This window comes from Canis lupus, chromosome 24 (assembly GCF_011100685.1).
Source record: "Canis lupus familiaris isolate Mischka breed German Shepherd chromosome 24, alternate assembly UU_Cfam_GSD_1.0, whole genome shotgun sequence".
Lineage (NCBI taxonomy): Eukaryota > Metazoa > Chordata > Mammalia > Carnivora > Canidae > Canis > Canis lupus.
The window spans coordinates 25,267,782-25,286,390 of record NC_049245.1 but is presented as its reverse complement, the minus strand read 5'-3'; the positions used below and the strand labels follow the sequence as shown (position 1 = coordinate 25,286,390).

General features: G+C 38.4%; 1 protein-coding gene across 1 annotated transcript in view; it reads right to left on the bottom strand.

Moving 5' to 3' along the window:
• Positions 1–18,609, bottom strand: part of PHF20 (PHD finger protein 20) — a 195,742-nt gene that overhangs the window by 96,864 nt on the left and 80,269 nt on the right. The window contains exons 8-9 of the mRNA XM_038572167.1: positions 17,804–17,992; positions 17,116–17,295 (exon numbers count right to left, since the gene is read on the bottom strand). Coding sequence (XP_038428095.1) covers positions 17,116–17,295; positions 17,804–17,992 — 369 coding nt within the window. The remainder of the gene's footprint in view (positions 1–17,115; positions 17,296–17,803; positions 17,993–18,609) is intronic.

The following is an 18,609-nucleotide window of genomic DNA, read 5'->3' as shown; positions in this document are numbered from 1 at the left end:
GTAACAGGTGAGGAAAAAAAAGATATTATAAAAATGCATAGGAAACGGGATGCCTGGCTGGCTTGGTCAGAGGAGCATGTAACTCTTGATCTGAGAGTAGTGAGTTCGAGCCCCACAATGGGTGCAGAGATTACTTAAATAAATATTATCTTTTTAGATGAAAAGAGAAGAAACCAGGGGACAGAAATTAAGATGTTGGTAGTGGTTATTTCTGGAAATGGGCGTGGACTAGGAACGGAGGGAGGTAAAGAGGAACTTCTACATTTTCTCTGTATACCTCAGAAGCAGCAGCATATCTCACATTCAGATTGTGGTTTCTAAATACAATTTTCCATTTAAAAGAAATGGGGGGGGGCGGGGCGGGGGGAGACACAACCTGGATGGCTCAGTGGTTGAGTGTCTGCCTTCCGATCAGGGCCAGATCCAGGCAAGATCAGGGCGAGATCCCAGGCTCCGGGAATCGAGTCCCGCATTGGGATCCCCAATGTCTCTGCCTCTCTGAGAAAAGAAAGAAGAAAAGAAAGAAAAAAAAGAAAAGAAAAGAAAAAGAGGAAAGAAGAAGAAGAGAAGAGAAAGAGAAAGAAAAGAGAAAAGAAAAGAAGGAAGGAAGGAAGGAAGGAAGGAAGAAAAGAAAGAAAGAGAAGAGAAAGAGAAAGAGAGAGAGAAAGAGAGAGAAAGTGAAAGAAAAGAAAGGAAGGAAGGAAGGAAGGAAGGAAGGAAGGAAGGAAGGAAGGAAGGAAGGAAGGAGGAAAGAGAGAGAGAGAGAGAGAAATCAGGAGGCACCTGGGTGGCTAAGCCACTTAAGAATCTGCCTTCCCAGGATCCTGAGATCAAGCCCTAATCCGGCTCCCTGCTCAGCTGAGAGCCTGCTTTTCTCTCTGCCCTTGCCCCTGCTCATGCTTTCTCTCTCTCAAAAAAAGAAATTAAAAAAATTTTAATTAAAAAAAATGAAATTTAAAAAGGACAATAAAATCCTTAGGGGCACCTGGGTGGCTCAGTTCATTAAGCATCTGCCTTCAGCTCAGGTCATGATCCCTATGTCCTTGGATACAGCCCTGAGTTGGGCTCTCTGCTCAATGGGGAGTCTGCTTCTCCTCTCCCTCTGCCCACCCCGAGTTCATGCATGTACTCCCTCTCTCAAATGAATAAGTAAAATCTTTTAAAAATAAATTTTAAAAATCTTTAAAAAAATAAGTAAATAAAATAAAATCTTTAAAAATAATAAAGAAGTGCTTGCAGAATGAAAAAGATACAGGAACCAGTTTGAAAGGCTCCTGCTGACCAAATCTGGGACAATGTGGGTATTAAATAAATAATGACAGACATATGGGGCACATGGGTAGCTCAGTCAATTAACATCCAACTCTTGATTTCGGCTGAGGTCATGATCTCAGGGTTGTGAGAGCCAGACCCAAAATGGGCTATATGCTCAACAGGGTATCTACTTGATATCCTCTCTCTCCCTCTGCCTCTCCAGCTGCTCATGCGCGCGCGCTCTCTCTCCCCCCCGCCCCAAATCTTTAAAAAAGAAAAAACATGACAGACACAGATTATAACCCATAGAACAAAGACAGAATCCATGAATCCATGTGGATACAAATAAAGAAAGAAGGGAGAGCTCTTCCTTATAACAGAATACAAACTAATAAAATGTTAAGAGAAATTATTAAAGTTAGAAAGCACTATTTGGCAGCCATCAGAGTAAAAACTGTTCTGTACAGGAAATACCAACGGATGCTGAAGTAGTAGGTAAATGTTTCATGGAAAAAACAATATATCTACAGAGCCTCAAAGTATCCTCTCACAAGAAATTTATTAACTATAAAGGGAAAAATAATAGCTTTACAATAGAACAGATACTATCTTAGGTAAGTAATCAAAGTTAACATCACCAATAAATGGGACAAACAGATATCACATGCCTCCTGATAGAATGCACTTAAAAAGAACATCCTGCTTACATGGTATTTCCACTAGAAGTTAATAACCTAAATCTAATCATGAGGATACATCAGAAGATACCAAACTGAGGGACACCATATCCTTCAGAAATGTCAAGGTCATAAAAAACAAAGACTAAAGAATTATTTCAGATGAAAGGAGACTAAAGAAACAAACAATGAAATCCAATATGTAATCCTGGATTGGATCCTGACCAGGAAAAAATGTTTTTCCAACTTTTGCTATAATGGATATTATTAGAACTACTGAGGAAATCTGAATAAGGTCCTGATTTTGATAATCATATTGTAGTAATGTAAGAGAATGTCCTTGTTTTTAGGAAATAAGCACTGAAATATCTCTGGGTAAAGTTCTACAACTGATACCAAACAATTCAGAAATAATACTTTTTTAAAAGGCTGGCTTAGTAGAGCATACGACTGAATCTCGGAGTTCTGAGTTCAAGTCCCACATTGGGTGTAGAGATTACCTAAAAGCGGGGGGGGGGGGGGGGGGGGCACCTGGTAGCTCAGCTGGTTAAACTACCATCTTTTAATCTCAGCTTAGGTCTTGATCTCATGGTTGTGAGTTCAAGCTTTGCCCAGTGTGGAGCCTACTTTAAAAAAAAAATCTTTTAAAAAAAAAAAAAAAAGAACAATGAACCAAACATGGCAGGGGCGCCTCGGTAGTTCAGAGGTTGGGCATCTACTTTTTGCTCATGTTGTGATCCCAGGGTCCTGGGATTGAGTTCCACATTAGGCTCCCCGTGGGGAGACTGCTTCTCCCTCTGCCTCTGCCTCTCTCTGTGTCTCTCAGATATAAACAGAAAATATTTAAAAATATAATAAATAAAGCAAACATGGCAAAGTGCAAACTAGTGGAAGAATCTGGCTGAAGATATACAGGAATTCTTTGTACTACTTTTCCAACTTTTTAAAAGTCTGAAATTATTTCAGTCTTAAAACTTATTAAAAATACATGCAGAGGGATACCTTGGCTGCCTTAGAAAGTAGGGCATGCGACTCTTGATCTTGAGAATTGTGAGTTTGAGCCCTACCTTGGGGGTAGAGTTTATTTAATTAAAATAATTTTTTTAATATATGCAGAAAAATATGTGCAGGAAAATTACTCTGAGGTCACAAGACAGCTAAGAGGGAGGAAGATGCAAACCTCTGTACTGTCCTCACAAAAAAAATCACTGAGCATTTAACCCACAAGATGGCAAAGCTTGCCCCAAATGTCAGAGCTGTGTTTGGATGGCTAACACTTCTCTTCTGCTCTAGACTAGGTATGTTCTGCCTTCCCTGGCTTCCCCTCCCTGCCAATCAAAAGCTTCCTTCACACAGATTCCTAGATTGTGACTCCATCCCAGGTTAGAAATTCCAAGACTGGCACCAGCTCAGCACAGCAATCACCAAATAATGACTAATGCAACAGCATCTGGCCTCCAGGGATGTTTCTGATGATTGATACCACCTCCTTCCTGCTTACTTACATAATACATTCCTGGTGAATGAATCCTCAACAAAACAATCTCTCCCAGCCATCTTTCTAGATCATCCTGTACTCACCACTAAGCCCATGCTCCAACATCATTCTGTTCTAGATCAACACATCTTCCTCCCTCAAATTAAATAATTCCAAAGGCACCACCCTGTCTGGAGTACTGACATCACTTGTACCACGCATTCCCTCTTCAAACCTGGCCACTCTAACTAAGCCTCTTACTCAGAGTATACACACTGCTTTAACAAGTACCCCTTGAGGGTTGAGGGGAATGTTGTATCACATGCTGTGCAATTTCTCTAAAGACAGGGACTGTGTTTATGCCTAAATTTATATAGCACCCGGCATCTCATCAGATGGCTTTAGGCACTAGGTTGGTAGACGGGAGTAACAGACCCAGTATCACCAGCCAGTAGGAAGTGTACAACTATGGCTAAGTCCTCCTTGCCAAATATTAGGCTCTTTGCCTATAAACAGAATATTGAAAAATTAGAAATAAGTCTGAATTTCAGGATATAGTTAAAAAATTATAGAATACCCATACAATAAATTATATGTAATTGTGAAAGGAGATATGAACTAACACGGAAAAATACCATAAATGATCCCACTACTGTGTTTTTTAAAAGCTTTACCTGCATATGTATGTTTGTATATGCACCAGAACTATGCCTGGAAGGACGTAAGGCCATAAAACAAATTGTACCATGGCTCCCTTGAGAGTGAGAATATTATCTATATAAAGGAAGACGTTTCACTTTTTACTTACTTGGTTTTAATTTTTTTTTAAGATTTTATTTATTTATTCATGATAGACATACAGAGAGAGGCAGAAACACAGACAGAAAGAGAGAAGCAGGCTCCACGCAGGGAGTCTGACATGGGACTTGATCCCAGGACTCCAGGATCATGTACTGGGCCAAAGGCAGGCACTAAACTGCTGAGCCATCAAGGGATCCCCTGGTTTTAATTTTTCATGGCATGTAGTGGTTTTTGAAATTTATGAGGGGGAAAAAATCAGCAAAATGATTCTTTATAAAATAATTTTTTAAGACTTTTTAAGAAATCTCTATACCCAACATGGGGCTCAAACTTAGAACCCTGAGACCAAGAGTCACATGCTCTATCAACTGAGCCAGCCAGGTACCCCTATAAATAATTCTTCAAATAAAGGTCCCAGGAATGCCTGGGACTCCTTGCTCAGCAGGGAGCCTGTTTCACCCTCTGCCACTCCCCCTCCTTGTGTGCCCTCTCTCTGACACACAAATAAGGAACTAAGTTGAGGTCCCAGGGCACCTGTGTAGTTCAGTCAGTTGAGCATGTCTTTGGCTCAGGTCATGATCCTGGGGTCATGGGACTGGAGGCCCACAACAGGTTCCCTGCTCCCAGGGAGTCTGCTTTCTCTCTCTTCCTCTGTCCCTCCCCCACTCATGCTCTCCTCTCTCGCGGTCCTCAAATAAATAAGTAAAATCAGAAAGAGAGAGAGAGAAAGAGAGGGAGGGAGGGAGGGAGGAAGAAAGGAAGGTCCCAACTGACTTAATTCAGAGTTCAAAAATTCATCAAGAACTAATGCTCACTGGTGTGCCTGGCTGGCTCAGTCAGTTAAGTGGCCCACCCTTGATTTCAGCTCCGGTCATCATCTTAGGGTCCTGGGATAGAGCTCCAAAGTGGGCCCACACTCAGCAGGGAGTCTGCTTCAGAGTTCTTTCTCTTCCTCTGTCCCTCGCCCTACACCCACTCACTGAAATAAATAAATCTTAAAAAAAAAAAAAGAACTAATACTCATAAAGAATTAGTATACCTTAGTGCTCAGATTGTAAGAAATCTTATTTCATTTTAAAAACCAAACATTAAGGAAAACCCCCTTCACTGTTGTCTCCTTATTTATTTATTTATTTTTAAAGATTTTATTTATTTATTCATGATAGTCACACAGAGAGAGACAGAGAGGCAGAGACACAGGCAGAGGGAGAAGCAGGCTCCATGCACCGGGAGCCCGATGTGGGATTCGATCCCGGGTCTCCAGGATCACGCCCCGGGCCAAAGGCAGGCGCCAAACCGCTGCGCCACCCAGGGATCCCTGTTGTCTCCTTATTATTCAAAAATGATGATCATACTAAATCATACAGTCTGGGACGACTTCCTGCTATGTTATGTTTTTCCATGAAAAAAATTTATGAGTAATTGAAGTGATTTAATATTAAAATTTTTAGAAACATAGTTAAAATATCTTTTCACACTAATTTTCAAAGCAGATTATTTGATCATACATGTTGATAGTTTTCATTCCCATATCCAACAGGAATCTTAGAAAAAGAATCACTGCATCAAAAAACAGGACTTACTTGAAATTTTGAAGAGCTGTTCAACATTATGGCAGCTCTAGAAATATTTAAGCTGAACAATCAATCCATAATGCAATTCACCATCTATCAACTGAAGTATCCAGGATAGTCCATTTTTTTAAAGATTTTATTTATTTATTCATGAGAGACACAAAAGAGAGGCAGATTCATAGGCAGAGGGAGAAGCAGGCTCCCCACAGAGAGCCCAATGTGGGACTCGATTCCAGGACCCTGGGATCACAACCTGAGCCAAAGGCAGATGCTCAACCACTGAGCCACCCAGGTGCTCCAAGGACAGTCCATTCTTACAAGTAAGTGTCTTCCTGAGGTGAAAGTGATCGGTTATTCAACTTTCTGTCTGTTCTTAACCTTTTCCAGCTTTCCTTTCTCCCCATCAAAATTTTGGTACAGGCACACCTGGGTGGCTCAGCGATTAAGCGTCTGCCTTAGGCTCAGAGCATGATCCCAGAATCCTGGGATCAAGTCCCACATAGGGCTTCCTGCGAGGAGCCTGCTTCTCCCTCTGCCTGTCTCTGCCACTTTCTCTGTGTCTCTCATGAATGAATAAATAGAATCTTTTAAAAAATAAAATTAAAAGTTTTGGTACATAAGAAATGGTCGAGTAATTGACTTGATTTACTTGAAGTAATTGAATGAAAGACCAAATTAATTCAATATTACCCACTACTGAACTGATGAAACAAGTCTTCCAATGGATCTATTTGCTCTGGTCAGGTGTAAAAGGTATTCAGTAAAAGTGTGACAAAGACAAGCCCACAGATAAGAGCACACCTGCTGTGTCTGCAGGATAGCAAGGAAGCCATGAGGCTGGAACAGAATCAGCAGAAGGAGAGAGTGAGGAGAGATAACAGGTGGCCAGAAGAAGCAGGGTCACTGCAGGCTACTGTAAGGACCTGTTGCATGCATGAACAAATATCAACAGTTCTGGGCTTTTGGAGACATGAATGTTGGTTTTATTATTCTTGTACTTCTCTGGACTTCTTTTCAAATTCATGAACATAAAAAAGCAAGTTATCAAAAAAGAGTATACTGAAAAGACAAGATCACTTCCATAAATAAAGTAAAAGGTACCAACAAAATCTCTGCTCAAGCTTGAATAAGGTCCTGATTTTGATAATTATATTATGGTAATATAAGAAATAAATATACACCAAAATATTTTGAAGTAGAAGTCTGTAATTTATTTTCAAATAATTCAGAAAAAAATACTTTAAAATACCTTAAGGCCTAAGAATAATAACTAAGTAGGAGGAAAGCAACCTTACCAACAGAGAGATCCAGATGAACACTTCAGGGCTATCCTTCCTATCTGAGAATGAGGCATTGTCACTAGTCCTCATCAACTCTTTAAAGCAACTGACCTTAGTTTGGCAGTAACTTATCTGCTCAGCCTTAACCGTACAGAAAGCCTGCAATTAAGTCAGAAAGCACACCTAACAGTCTCAGAAAAGACTCTATGATTATGCAGTTGACGCTGCTCTGCTTCCATCTCTAAATGCCAAATTGCTACTCATCCTTCAAGGCCCTGTGAAAGTACCACCTTCCTCTACCCCTGCCTCCAAACCACCAACCTAAACATCACCTCTCTCCCAGAGTCAGATTCAAATAGCATTTAATGAACACTAAGAACAAGAGTGCCCCATTCATCTCTGTATACTCAACAGAGTACAGAGCTCCTGGGCATATAGTAAGGGCTCAAGAAGTGAGTCCTGAGTTCAACTTTCATGTGGCAAGCATATGCTATTATCACCAGTATTCTACCCCATAATTTTAAGTATTTATTACTCTTATATTACAGGCACCTGCAGTCTTATCACTTCCCCTAGACAGAAAGACCTAGAACACTGACCAGACATCTCATTTTTCTAGCCCTAGAACAATGAATTCTCAAGCAATTCTCTACCAGTACATAAATGCCTGATGGCAAACCATAGACACTTATAATTTCCCAGACTACAATGGCTATAACCCTAGGACTCTCCTACTCAAGATGACATGGAGAACACAAGTGCATGAAAGCTAAACTACTGTAGGCATTACATTAAAGAGGATCTGATTAATTTTAAAATAAATCATTTACAAAAACTATTATAGGCATTACTCTAAAACATGCCTGGTTAACTCACAAGCAAAGCATTCGTAAACATTCAATACTTTAGTGACAAATAACTTCCTGGTCATTTTATAACTGACAACATATCAAGACTGTGGGTTAGAATCTAAACCACAATTTGAATCTAAACCATGGTTAGAATAGTCTGGCACTTAAATGGCACTAAATATTTGTCGACTAAAACAAACGAATGGACTACAGCCCATTTTCATAAAGCTCTGGTAATCTGTGACTAGCCAAGGTTGGGCCCAGATTTAGAGAATAATCTGAAATCTCTGAACTTCTAAAGGCATCCACTCTAATAATTTATTTTACAAACAAATGCCTACCAAGTAGAAGAATTGCTCAACAAATGCCTACCCAAGTAGAAGAATTTCAACTATATTCTCCTCTGGTTTCTAAGTTTTCAAAGCAAATAGCTTATAGCACTTACTCTTCCTAGCTCAAATTCAAGGTTATTTGACTTCTACCATTGCTATAAACTCGCTTAGAAAAATGGGTCAGTGCTTTAGTTAGTTGCAGTGGTTTCAAAATTATTCCTCACAAAATCCTGTGTGTAACCTGAAGAAGCAAAAGAAGACATGAAATCTTACCATCATCCCTTCCCAAAGCTCATGTCTCCTACCCTCCCTTTACCTTATTTCTGTCCTCTCCACAAACCAGAAAAACATCTAAATTAACTGACACGATAGAAACTGTATGTGTGTGTGTGTTTTGGAAAGAACTCATAACTCCACAAAATATGTAAAATTCAAAAGAAGCACTGGATTTAGCCTCTAGCCTAGTCTCCTCACTTCTCTCATGTGTATAGCCTATTTTACAGTGATGTAGGAACAACAGTTCATGATCAATTTCAAGGGATGTCTAACATAATACCACCCTTGTGACAATATAATTTAAGAGCTTATTCTGCTGAAATATAAGGACATGGCTGTCATCTAGAGCTCTCCACATCAAAACAGTCAAGTTCTGAGATTAAATTCCACCTCATTTGTACATCAAGTCCATTTCTCCATTACTTTTCTCTGACAGAAAAGTAAGTTGGGAGGAGAAGAGCCCTCCCCCTGACAGAAGGCTCAGCAAGAAAAGGTAGATCAGGGGTGCCTGGGTGGCTCAGTGGGTTAAGCATCTGTCTTTGGCTCAGGTCATGATCCCAAGGTCCTGGGATCAAGCCCCACATTGGGCTCCCTGCTTGGTGGGGAGCCTGCTTCTCCCTCTCCCTCTGCTACTCCCCCTGTTTGTGCTTGTGCTCTCTCTCTGTCAAGCAAATAAGTAAAATCATAAAAAGAAAGAAGAAAGGAAGGAGGAATGAAGAAGTAAGGATGAAGAATGAAGTACTCCTTCGAAAAAGACAAATACTTCCCCTCCCCCTCCCAACTCCCCTCCCCTCCCTAATCCCCTCCCCCTCCCCCCCTCCCCTCCCCCCCCCCTACCCTCCCTCCCTCCCCCTCCCCTCCCCGCCCTCACCATCCCTCCTCCTACGAGCACCCTAAACAGGTGCCATCTTTACACCCAAAAAGGGGCCCGCAAGACGAGGCATAACACTCTGTACCCGTGGACAAAAGACCAACCTAAAGCGCCATGGAGGAGCCTAGGAGTGAAGATTGCGCTCTCCTATAGCATTAATGTTAACCCACATGGGTGTGGTCAAGAATCCCCCTGGAGCATCTGGGTGACTCAGTCAGTTAGACGTCTGACTCTTGATCTCAAGGGTCATAAGTCCAAGTCCCAAACTGGACTAAGGCAGGCTTAACAAGAGGCTTAAAATAATCCATCCCTCCCAAGTTGAAATTATCCAAATAGAAGTATGCAATTCTGATGACATACACTCATTATGTTGTCAGTCTTATAAATGGTCCTGTTAAAAACAAAACTATTTAAATGTCGTTCACTTTTTAACAAAGTAAAATTTTCTATTTATAATTTAAATTATTCCTAATATTTGGAATTTGCCCTTCTAGAAGTAAAGATTTTCAAATCTTATATTCATTGTTAAATATATAAATTAGACTTAGATTTAGTACAACACAAATGAGGATATAAATGTACAGATTACATGATAGCTAAAATTAAAGTTATAAGTATGCAGTGTCAAAATACAAATTCATCAAATATTCAATTGACTACCTTCTCTCCAATGAAATAACATAATAGGAAATGTGCTACACCTTTGCTTATATTGTTCCCTCTGCTGGAAATACATAACGCCCATCTATCACTCATGGGATAGTACTTATTCATTCATCAAGATTCAGCTTAAATGTCATGTCTCTTAAGATGGTCTTCCAGGCAGGCACAAAGTATTAATGATTTTGTATCAGTGACACTACTTATTTTAGCACAGTGCCTGGTACTCAGCAGGTTCTTAGGGTGTTCCAACTGAGCAAAAAAAGATGTGCAATCGAAGCTTTCATATCCACGTCAGCAAAATCTCTTCCCACCTTTCCTGCCCTAACTGCAGAAAAACAATTTCCATTCAACCTTTACTATTTCCCCAAGTCTCTCACTAAAGGAACTTCTCATCATATTCTTCTCCAGGGAACAATGCGCAACCCATAAATCTCAAGCTTCATTTTCCCTCTGGGCTCATACATACATACATAAGAAGCTCTACTTTGAGAATAACAGAGCCAATACTCTCCATCCACACATTGGAAAGGGAGTTTACAGACCACCTATATTTACCAAGGGAACACTTCCCACGTCCAAAACCATGTCATCAATAGAACCTCATGAGATTTGATTCCAGAGCTCATTTCTGGCTAAATTCTCCAAAAGGCGATGTCTTCCTCTTGTTAAGCCTGCCTTACTCCAGAAGGCAGCTACCCTGCAAGCCCTTAGGCCTCAGGCCTAGGAGATGCCAGAGTTTACCTACACTTAATTCCCTTCTCCCTAAGTCAAACTTTACAAAATAAGAAATTTTTAAAGATGAATGTTGATTAAGAACTTAGGAGTATGAGCTATCAGTGAGAAACATTTTGGATTTCATGAAAAATTTTAAAGGGTGGCTTATATAATAATTAATGTGATTTTTTTACTTTGGTAAAATATATATGTAATAATATTGATTGGATGTATATTATGATCATAACTATATTGCCTAAATACTGAAGGAAAATAAAGTAGATTTAAAATTTTTTAAATATTTATTTATTTATTCATGAGAGACAGAGAGAGAGAGAGAGAGGCAGAGACACAAGCAGAGAGAGAAGTGGGCTCTATGCAAGGAGCCTGATGTGGGACTCCATCCTGGGACTCCAGGATCACGCCCTGGGCCAAAGTCAGATGCTTAACTGCTGAGCCAACCAGACGTCCCTAGATTTAAAATTTTTAATTTCAGTATTGTAAATTACAATAAATAAAAGTAAAAGACAAGTGATAGACCAAGAGAAAATAAAGTACAATGTATATAAAAGACAAAGGATCAGTATCCATAGTATACAAAGAAAATCTGGCAAATCAATAGTAAAAACCACCCTACAGGAAGTGAGCAAAGAAAATTCAAAGAAAAATAGATGAAAAATATTCTATAAACACATGAAAAACTGCTCAATATCATTTAAAAACCCCACATAGGAAAAAAAAAAAAAAACCCACATAGGGACGCCTGGGTGACTTAGCAGTTGAGCATCTGCCTTTGGCTCAGGGCGTGATCCCAGAGTTCAGAGATTGAGTCCCATGCAGGGCTCTGCACGGAGCCTGCTTCTCCCTCTATGTCTCTGCTTTCTCTCTGTGTCTCTCATGAATAAATAAATATAATCTTTAAAATAAATAAATAAGTAAAAATAAAAACCCCACATAACTTAAAAAATGAAGTCTTGTTTCCAATATTAACATTTTTTTCAAATTTATTTAAAAATTATTTAGCCCACCCGGGCTGCCCAAACGTTAACATTTTTTGAGATAACTTAAAATATGAATGATAGCTGTAGATAGCAAGGATACAAGGAAAAATGTGCTCTACCATACTTTTGGTCACAATATTAAGTGGAATGGTCTTTTGGAGGGTAATTTGTTTAATGCCATTTAAAATGTGCATTCCGGGACACCTGGGTAGCTCAGTGGTTGAGCATCTGCCTTTCGCTCAGGGCCTGATCCCAGAATTCCGGGATCAACCCTCTGCCTATGTCTCTGCCTCTCTCTCTCTCTGTCTCTCATGAATAAATAAATAAAATCATTTAAAAAAATAAAATAATAATAATAAAAATAAAAAGTGCATTCCTTCAAATCCAGCAATTACACTAAAAGAAAATTATCTCAAAGGGCTATTCACCAAGTGGTCAAAAATATATGCTCAAGGAATACCACTGCATCATTGTTTGAAATACTGACTGCTCAGAAAACACTCTAAATGTCCATCAAAAGGGAAATGGTTAAATACATGATGGAACATTCTTATAAGACACTAACATTCAATCATTAAAAAGAATGAAACAGGTGTACTGACAAAGATAGATCTCAAGAAGACTCTTAAGTCAGAGAACAATAAGCCTAGAATTAATCCAACTGCATTTAAAAACAATAAAAATCTTAATTGTTTCCCTACCTATGTAAACATATAGAAAAGGATCGAGAAAAATAATCAGTAACAGAGGTTTACCCAAGGGGAAAGAGCAAGATAGAGGACACTTCTCACTTTAACTCCTAATACCTTTATATTGACATTCTTTATGATGAGTAGATCTATTACTTTCATACTGCTTTTTAAGAAGGAAAATAAAATAAATACACATACACACAAAAAAAGTGGATTAGATATTCTTCACTGTAAAAGGCAAAGATCAAGATTTATTCATATTCAGCGCCATCCTGGACTCTGAACATTTACCACAAATATAATATTATAGAAATGTTACATCCAAGTAGCTATTAATGCAATAAGCAATCACTATTTAAAGGAAAAAAAAAATCCCTCTGTGTAGTCATGAATGTGTACAAATTCCTAAGCTGTCTGGTACATAACATTTTCTCTTTTAGTCATGTTAGAAAAGTTCACATTGGAACATCCCTTTTGCATACAACCATTATAAGCTGGAAAAAAATTATAAACCAAATATGAAAAGGCACTAAAGAGCAACAAAAAGCAAGCAGAAACAAGAGTCGGATATTTGGAATAAGAGAAGGGTACTAAGTAAGTTTCCCATATTTTAAAGCTTTTCACCTAAAGGCAGGCTATATAGTCAGTGACACTGGTAGCTAAAACTCAAGAAACCTTTAATCTTACTGGTTGAAGAAATAAGAGAGTAGTTCAGTGCAACTACAACAGCTAGAAAATGAGGGAGAAAGTCCTAAAAAGAAGACAGCCACAAAAGGATGGCCTCAACTTCTTCATATAAACTCTGCCTAAATCTCTGGCTGATTTGAATGTACAGTTTCAAGCGGCCCAGCAAAAGCTAAAAGAACTGAGCAGAGGTTTCAGCTGCTGCCTACTGCAGAGGAGAATGAATCTGGAATCTGAGTTCAGCCAAATTAATTGCCTTTGCGAACAAAGAAATTAACATTCTTTGGAGGAACATATACAATCCAAGCTCTACAACATATCAGACATCATGTGCAGGAGGGATGCAATCCAAAATATTAGACATATGAAGAAAAAGGAAAATGTGATCTGTGGGCAAGAGAAAATTCCATCAGTGGAGATTAACTTCAAGATAATAGATGTCGAATTTCGTAGACACTGACTTAAAAGCAACTATTGAAACTATGCTCATAATGAATATACATACTCCAAGGTGTCACCAGAGAATCTAGAGGAAAAAAAGGGAATTAATTCTAGAACTAAAAAACATCAGAAATAAAAAATTCACTAGATGAGCTTAACAGCAGATTGGAATTGCGAAAAGAAAGAATTTGAAAATAGACATTATTCAATCTGAAATAGAGGGGGGAAAAAGTAAAAAAGAAAAGTCAACAAGTCCTAGTGACCTGTGGCCCAGTATTAAAAGGGCTAACCTAGGGACGCCTGGGGGCTCAGCGGTTGGGCTTCTGCCTTCAGCTTGGGGTGTGATCCGGGAATCCTGAGATCAAATCCCATATAGGGATTCCTTTTTTTTTTTTTTTTTTTTTAATTTATGATAGTCAGAGAGAGAGAGAGAGAGAAAGAGGCAGAGACATAGGCAGAGGGAGAAGCAGGCTCCATGCACCGGGAGCCCGACGTGGGATTCGATCCTGGGTCTCCAGGATCACGCCCTGGGCCAAAGGCAGGCGCTAAACCGCTGCGCCACCCAGGGATCCCCCATATAGGGATTCCTATGGGGAGCCTGCTTCTCCCTCTGCCTGTGTTTCTCTGCCTCTCTCTCTGTCTCTCATGAATAAATAAATAAATAAATAAATAAATAAATAAATAAAATCTTAAGCAATAAATAAATAAATAGGCTAACCTAATTCTAACGTGAAATCACCAAAAAAGGAAGACAAAAGAATAAGACACAAAAAATATTCACAGAAATAATGGTTGAAATTTGAAGAAAAAACATTGATTTTCAAATTCAAGCTCAGTGACTCCCAAACAGGTTAACACACACACACACACACACACACACACACACACACACACACACCATAGACAAACTGCCAAAAAGCAATGATAAAGAGAAAAATTCTAAAAGCAACCAAAAAGATAACACATTACAGAGAAACAATATGAATGATCAATAACTTGCCTTCAGAAACTGAGGCCAGAGGACCATGAACAACATCTTTATAGTACTTAAGCAGAAAAACAAAACAAAGCAAACCTGTAAACCCAACATTCTATACCCAGTGGAAATAATCCTTCAAGATTGAAAGTTAGGGACACCAGGGTGGCTCAGCGTTTGAGTGCCTGCCTTTGGCCCAGGGCATGATCCTGGAGTCCCAGGATCGAGTCCCACATCAGACTCCCTGCACAGAGCCTGCTTCTCTCTCTGCCTATGTCTCTGCCTCTCTCTCTGTGTCTCTCATGAATAAATAAAATCTTTTAAAAAAAGATTGAAAGTTAAAAAAAAAAAAAAAAAAGATTGAAAGTTAAATAAAGTTGTTCAGATAAACAAAAACCAGAGAATTTGTCACCAGGAAACCTGCACTATAAGAAAAACTACAGGAAAATTTTTAGGGTGAAAAGAAATCTTCAGGAAGGTATGTAGAACTGGAAATGGTAAATATGTACATACATAAGCCTCTTTAAAAAAAAAAAAAAGCCTCTTTTGTCTTCCTCATCAATTATCAAGAGCAAAAATTATTAGGCTGTAATTAGGCTGTATTAGGCTGTATTGTGGGTTTATAGCATATATAAATATATCATGAGACAGGTAGAACATAAAAGAGGGAAGGATTAATGGGCTACACATTTTATATAAAGTGGTTCAATATTAAAAGTAAACTGTGGGGATCCCTGGGTGGCGCAGCGGTTTGGCGCCTGCCTTTGGCCCAGGGCGCGATCCTGGAGACCCGGGATCGAATCCCACGTCGGGCTCCTGGTGCATGGAGCCTGCTTCTCCCTCTGCCTGTGTCTCTGCCTCATTCTCTCTCTCTCTCTGTGACTATCACAAATAAATAAAAATTAAAAAAAAAAAAAGTAAACTGTGAAAAGGTAAGGATATATATCATAATCCGTACAGTAACCTCTAAAACAAATGCTAAGAAGTACAGCTAATAGATAAATTAAAATGAAATTTAAAAAAGAAATCAATTAACCTAAAAAAACAGGAAAGATGGAAAAGAACAAGACACAGGGTAAACAGAAAACAAAAAGTAAATTGGTAGATCTAAAAGCAGCAATATCAATAATTACATTTAATGTAAACAAACTACACATTGCAGATTAAACCAAAATCCGGGATCCCTGGGTGGCGCAGCGGTCTGGCGCCTGCCTTTGGCCCAGGGCGCGATCCTGGGGACCCGGGATCGAATCCCACGTAGGGCTCCCGGTGCATGGAACCTGCTTCTCCCTCTGCCTATGTCTCTGCCTCTCTCTCTCTCTCTGTGTGTGACTATCATAAATAAATAAAAATTTTTAAAAAAATCCAACTAGGTACATACTATCTACAAAGGACACACCTTGAATTTAAAGACACAGTTATGTTGAAAGAAAAGTGGCAGCAATAGGTACACCATGCATACAGAAAGCAAAAGATAGCAAAAGTACCCGTAGTAGTATCACATAAGGCAGACTTCAAGTCAAAGCCTATTACCAAAGATAGCATATTTCACATTACAAAGGGGACAATTCATCCAGAGGACACAACGATGATAAATGTCTATGCCCCTAATAACAAAACTTCAAAATACATGGAAGCAAAACTGACAGAATTCTTTGGAGAAATAGACAAATAAATCCACAATCATGGTTAGAGGATTTTAACATCCCTCTCTTGGTAACTGATAGAATTAGATTTAAAAAAAAAAAAACAAAAACAAAAACAAAATCAATGAAGATATACGTTAGAAAAATATCAATCACCTTGACCTAATTGACATATATAGAACAGATACATAATAGCAGAACACACATTTTTTTCTTTCAAGTGTATATGGAACATTCACCCAGACAGATCATATGCTGAGCCATAAAATAAGTCCCAACAAATTTTAAAAGCCTGAAATCCTACAAAGTAAGTTCTGTGGCCAAAATGGAATTACATTACAAATCAGTAATAAGGTATCTTTAAAAACTGCAATACTTAGAAATGAAACCACACACTTCAAAGTAACCCATTATCAACAAATAAATCACAATAGACCTTGAATTGAATGAAAATGAAAATACAACATATCAAAATTTGTAGGAGGTAGGTAAAGCAGTGCTTAATTAGAAATTTCTAACTTTAAATGCTAATACTGGAAAAGAAAATCTAAAACCAATGACCTAAGTTTCTAGGAAATGTAAAGGAAGAAAAATAAGATCAGAACAGAAATTTTTAAAAAACCAAAAAAATAAAAAATAAAAAAAAGAGAAATCAATAGTATTTTTAAAAGACTGAAATTAAGGTAAAACATTGGTTCTTTGAAACCATCAACAAATTCATAAATCTCTAGCTATACTTATCAAAAGAGAGGGAACACTAACAATATCAGAAATGAAAAGGATATAGCATTAAAATTATAAGGTAGAAAAAAACAGCATTAAAAAAGTCCATTTCTTTAAATTCACAATCAAAGCAGAAGCCAAAGTATATGTAGAAGAGGATTAAGTTAACACTAAATAGGAACCTGCCACAGTAGAAATCTCTTGTAACTCAGCAAGAGGAGAAGTCGGTTCTGTCTTCATACTGTTTTCTCCCATTGACTTGCAGTTCAACTCCAAGCCTGCAGCCCCCAATCCATCACCAAAGGAGTGGCAAGTCAATGCAGATGAGACCTGGCCAGCTTCCAAAGGAGATTTCAACTGACCTAGAAGAAAAAAAGAAAGCCTAGGGAACATATATATAATCAACCAAAAGTTCTACAGCAGACTAAGATATCTAGAGACTTTTTAGAGGAAGCCATTTACCTCACAGCACAAAAGAATACATTCACAGGTTCCAGCACATATAGCCAGAGCTATGAGCATCTCAAAGAAAAAGTCCAATAGGAGATCAAAGCAAATAGAGGATTTTCTGGAAGTGTTGACAAAAAGGCAGAAGCACTGGAGAGAGATGGTACCAGAAACACAGAGGACTCTAAGTACTATACCTCCAACCCAACATTCAGACATATACAAGTAAAAGCAATCACAAACATGTACAGAAAGTTTGTCTATTGAATCACCAATGAAGAACAGTATAAGAAATACTGCAACCCATTCAAAAACTTAATTTCAACACCATCTAAAACTTGTGGAAGGTAGTATACAATGATTTAGATTGGTTCTCACTAGACAGACAAGCTAGCAAGACAATTCTAGGACAAACTGACTCACCTTCTTCAGATTCCTTGGTACTGGATGATGTGTTTTGCAAAGGGTCAGTATTAACTGTATCAACCAAATCTGATACAACCAAGTCAGGATCTAGGATCTCGTGCGTCCCATTAGTGGACAGCCTGGAGGACCGTCTCCTTGTTAAGTCTTTGTCAGTGTTTTCCGAATAGGTTTTTGACTTTTCCTGGGCTATAAACCATTAAGAGAGTTATAGTCAAAAACCCAAGAAGAAATAACTCTGCTATTCCAGATTTCTGGGCTGATTACCTCCATAAGAGCTTTATAGAAACTTCCAGAATATTAAACCAGTGGTAAAAGGAAATATCTTCTTTTAATTTATAGTTTTAAGTAAAGGCAGTCCCTCTGGCCAGGATAGAATCATCCTTATTCATGGTCTGAATATCTCTTTTAAGGTCATTGCTCCAATCTTGACAACTAAGTTTTATTTTGGGGCTTCCCAACTTAAAAAAGTTTATGTACTAATCTCCAAAGTCAACAAGGTTTATAAAGCCTTAGAACTATCACACACTGTTTTTTGGAGCCAAAGTATTTTTTTTATCAATAAATAGCATTTCTAAAGTTTCATTCCACATATGAAATCTGTCCCTTCCTAAGCCATTAAATTTCCAATGGAAATGTAGTTTATGAGTATGAGGAGACACCACTGAATGCAACATTAATATAGTTTGTGCTTTGGGATTTATTTTTCTTCAAGCAAAATTCCTTCTTATCCAACCCAAACCATATACATTAGCTCCTGTGATCAAAAACATTAGAGCCTATATATAGGGAATAGGAAACATGAA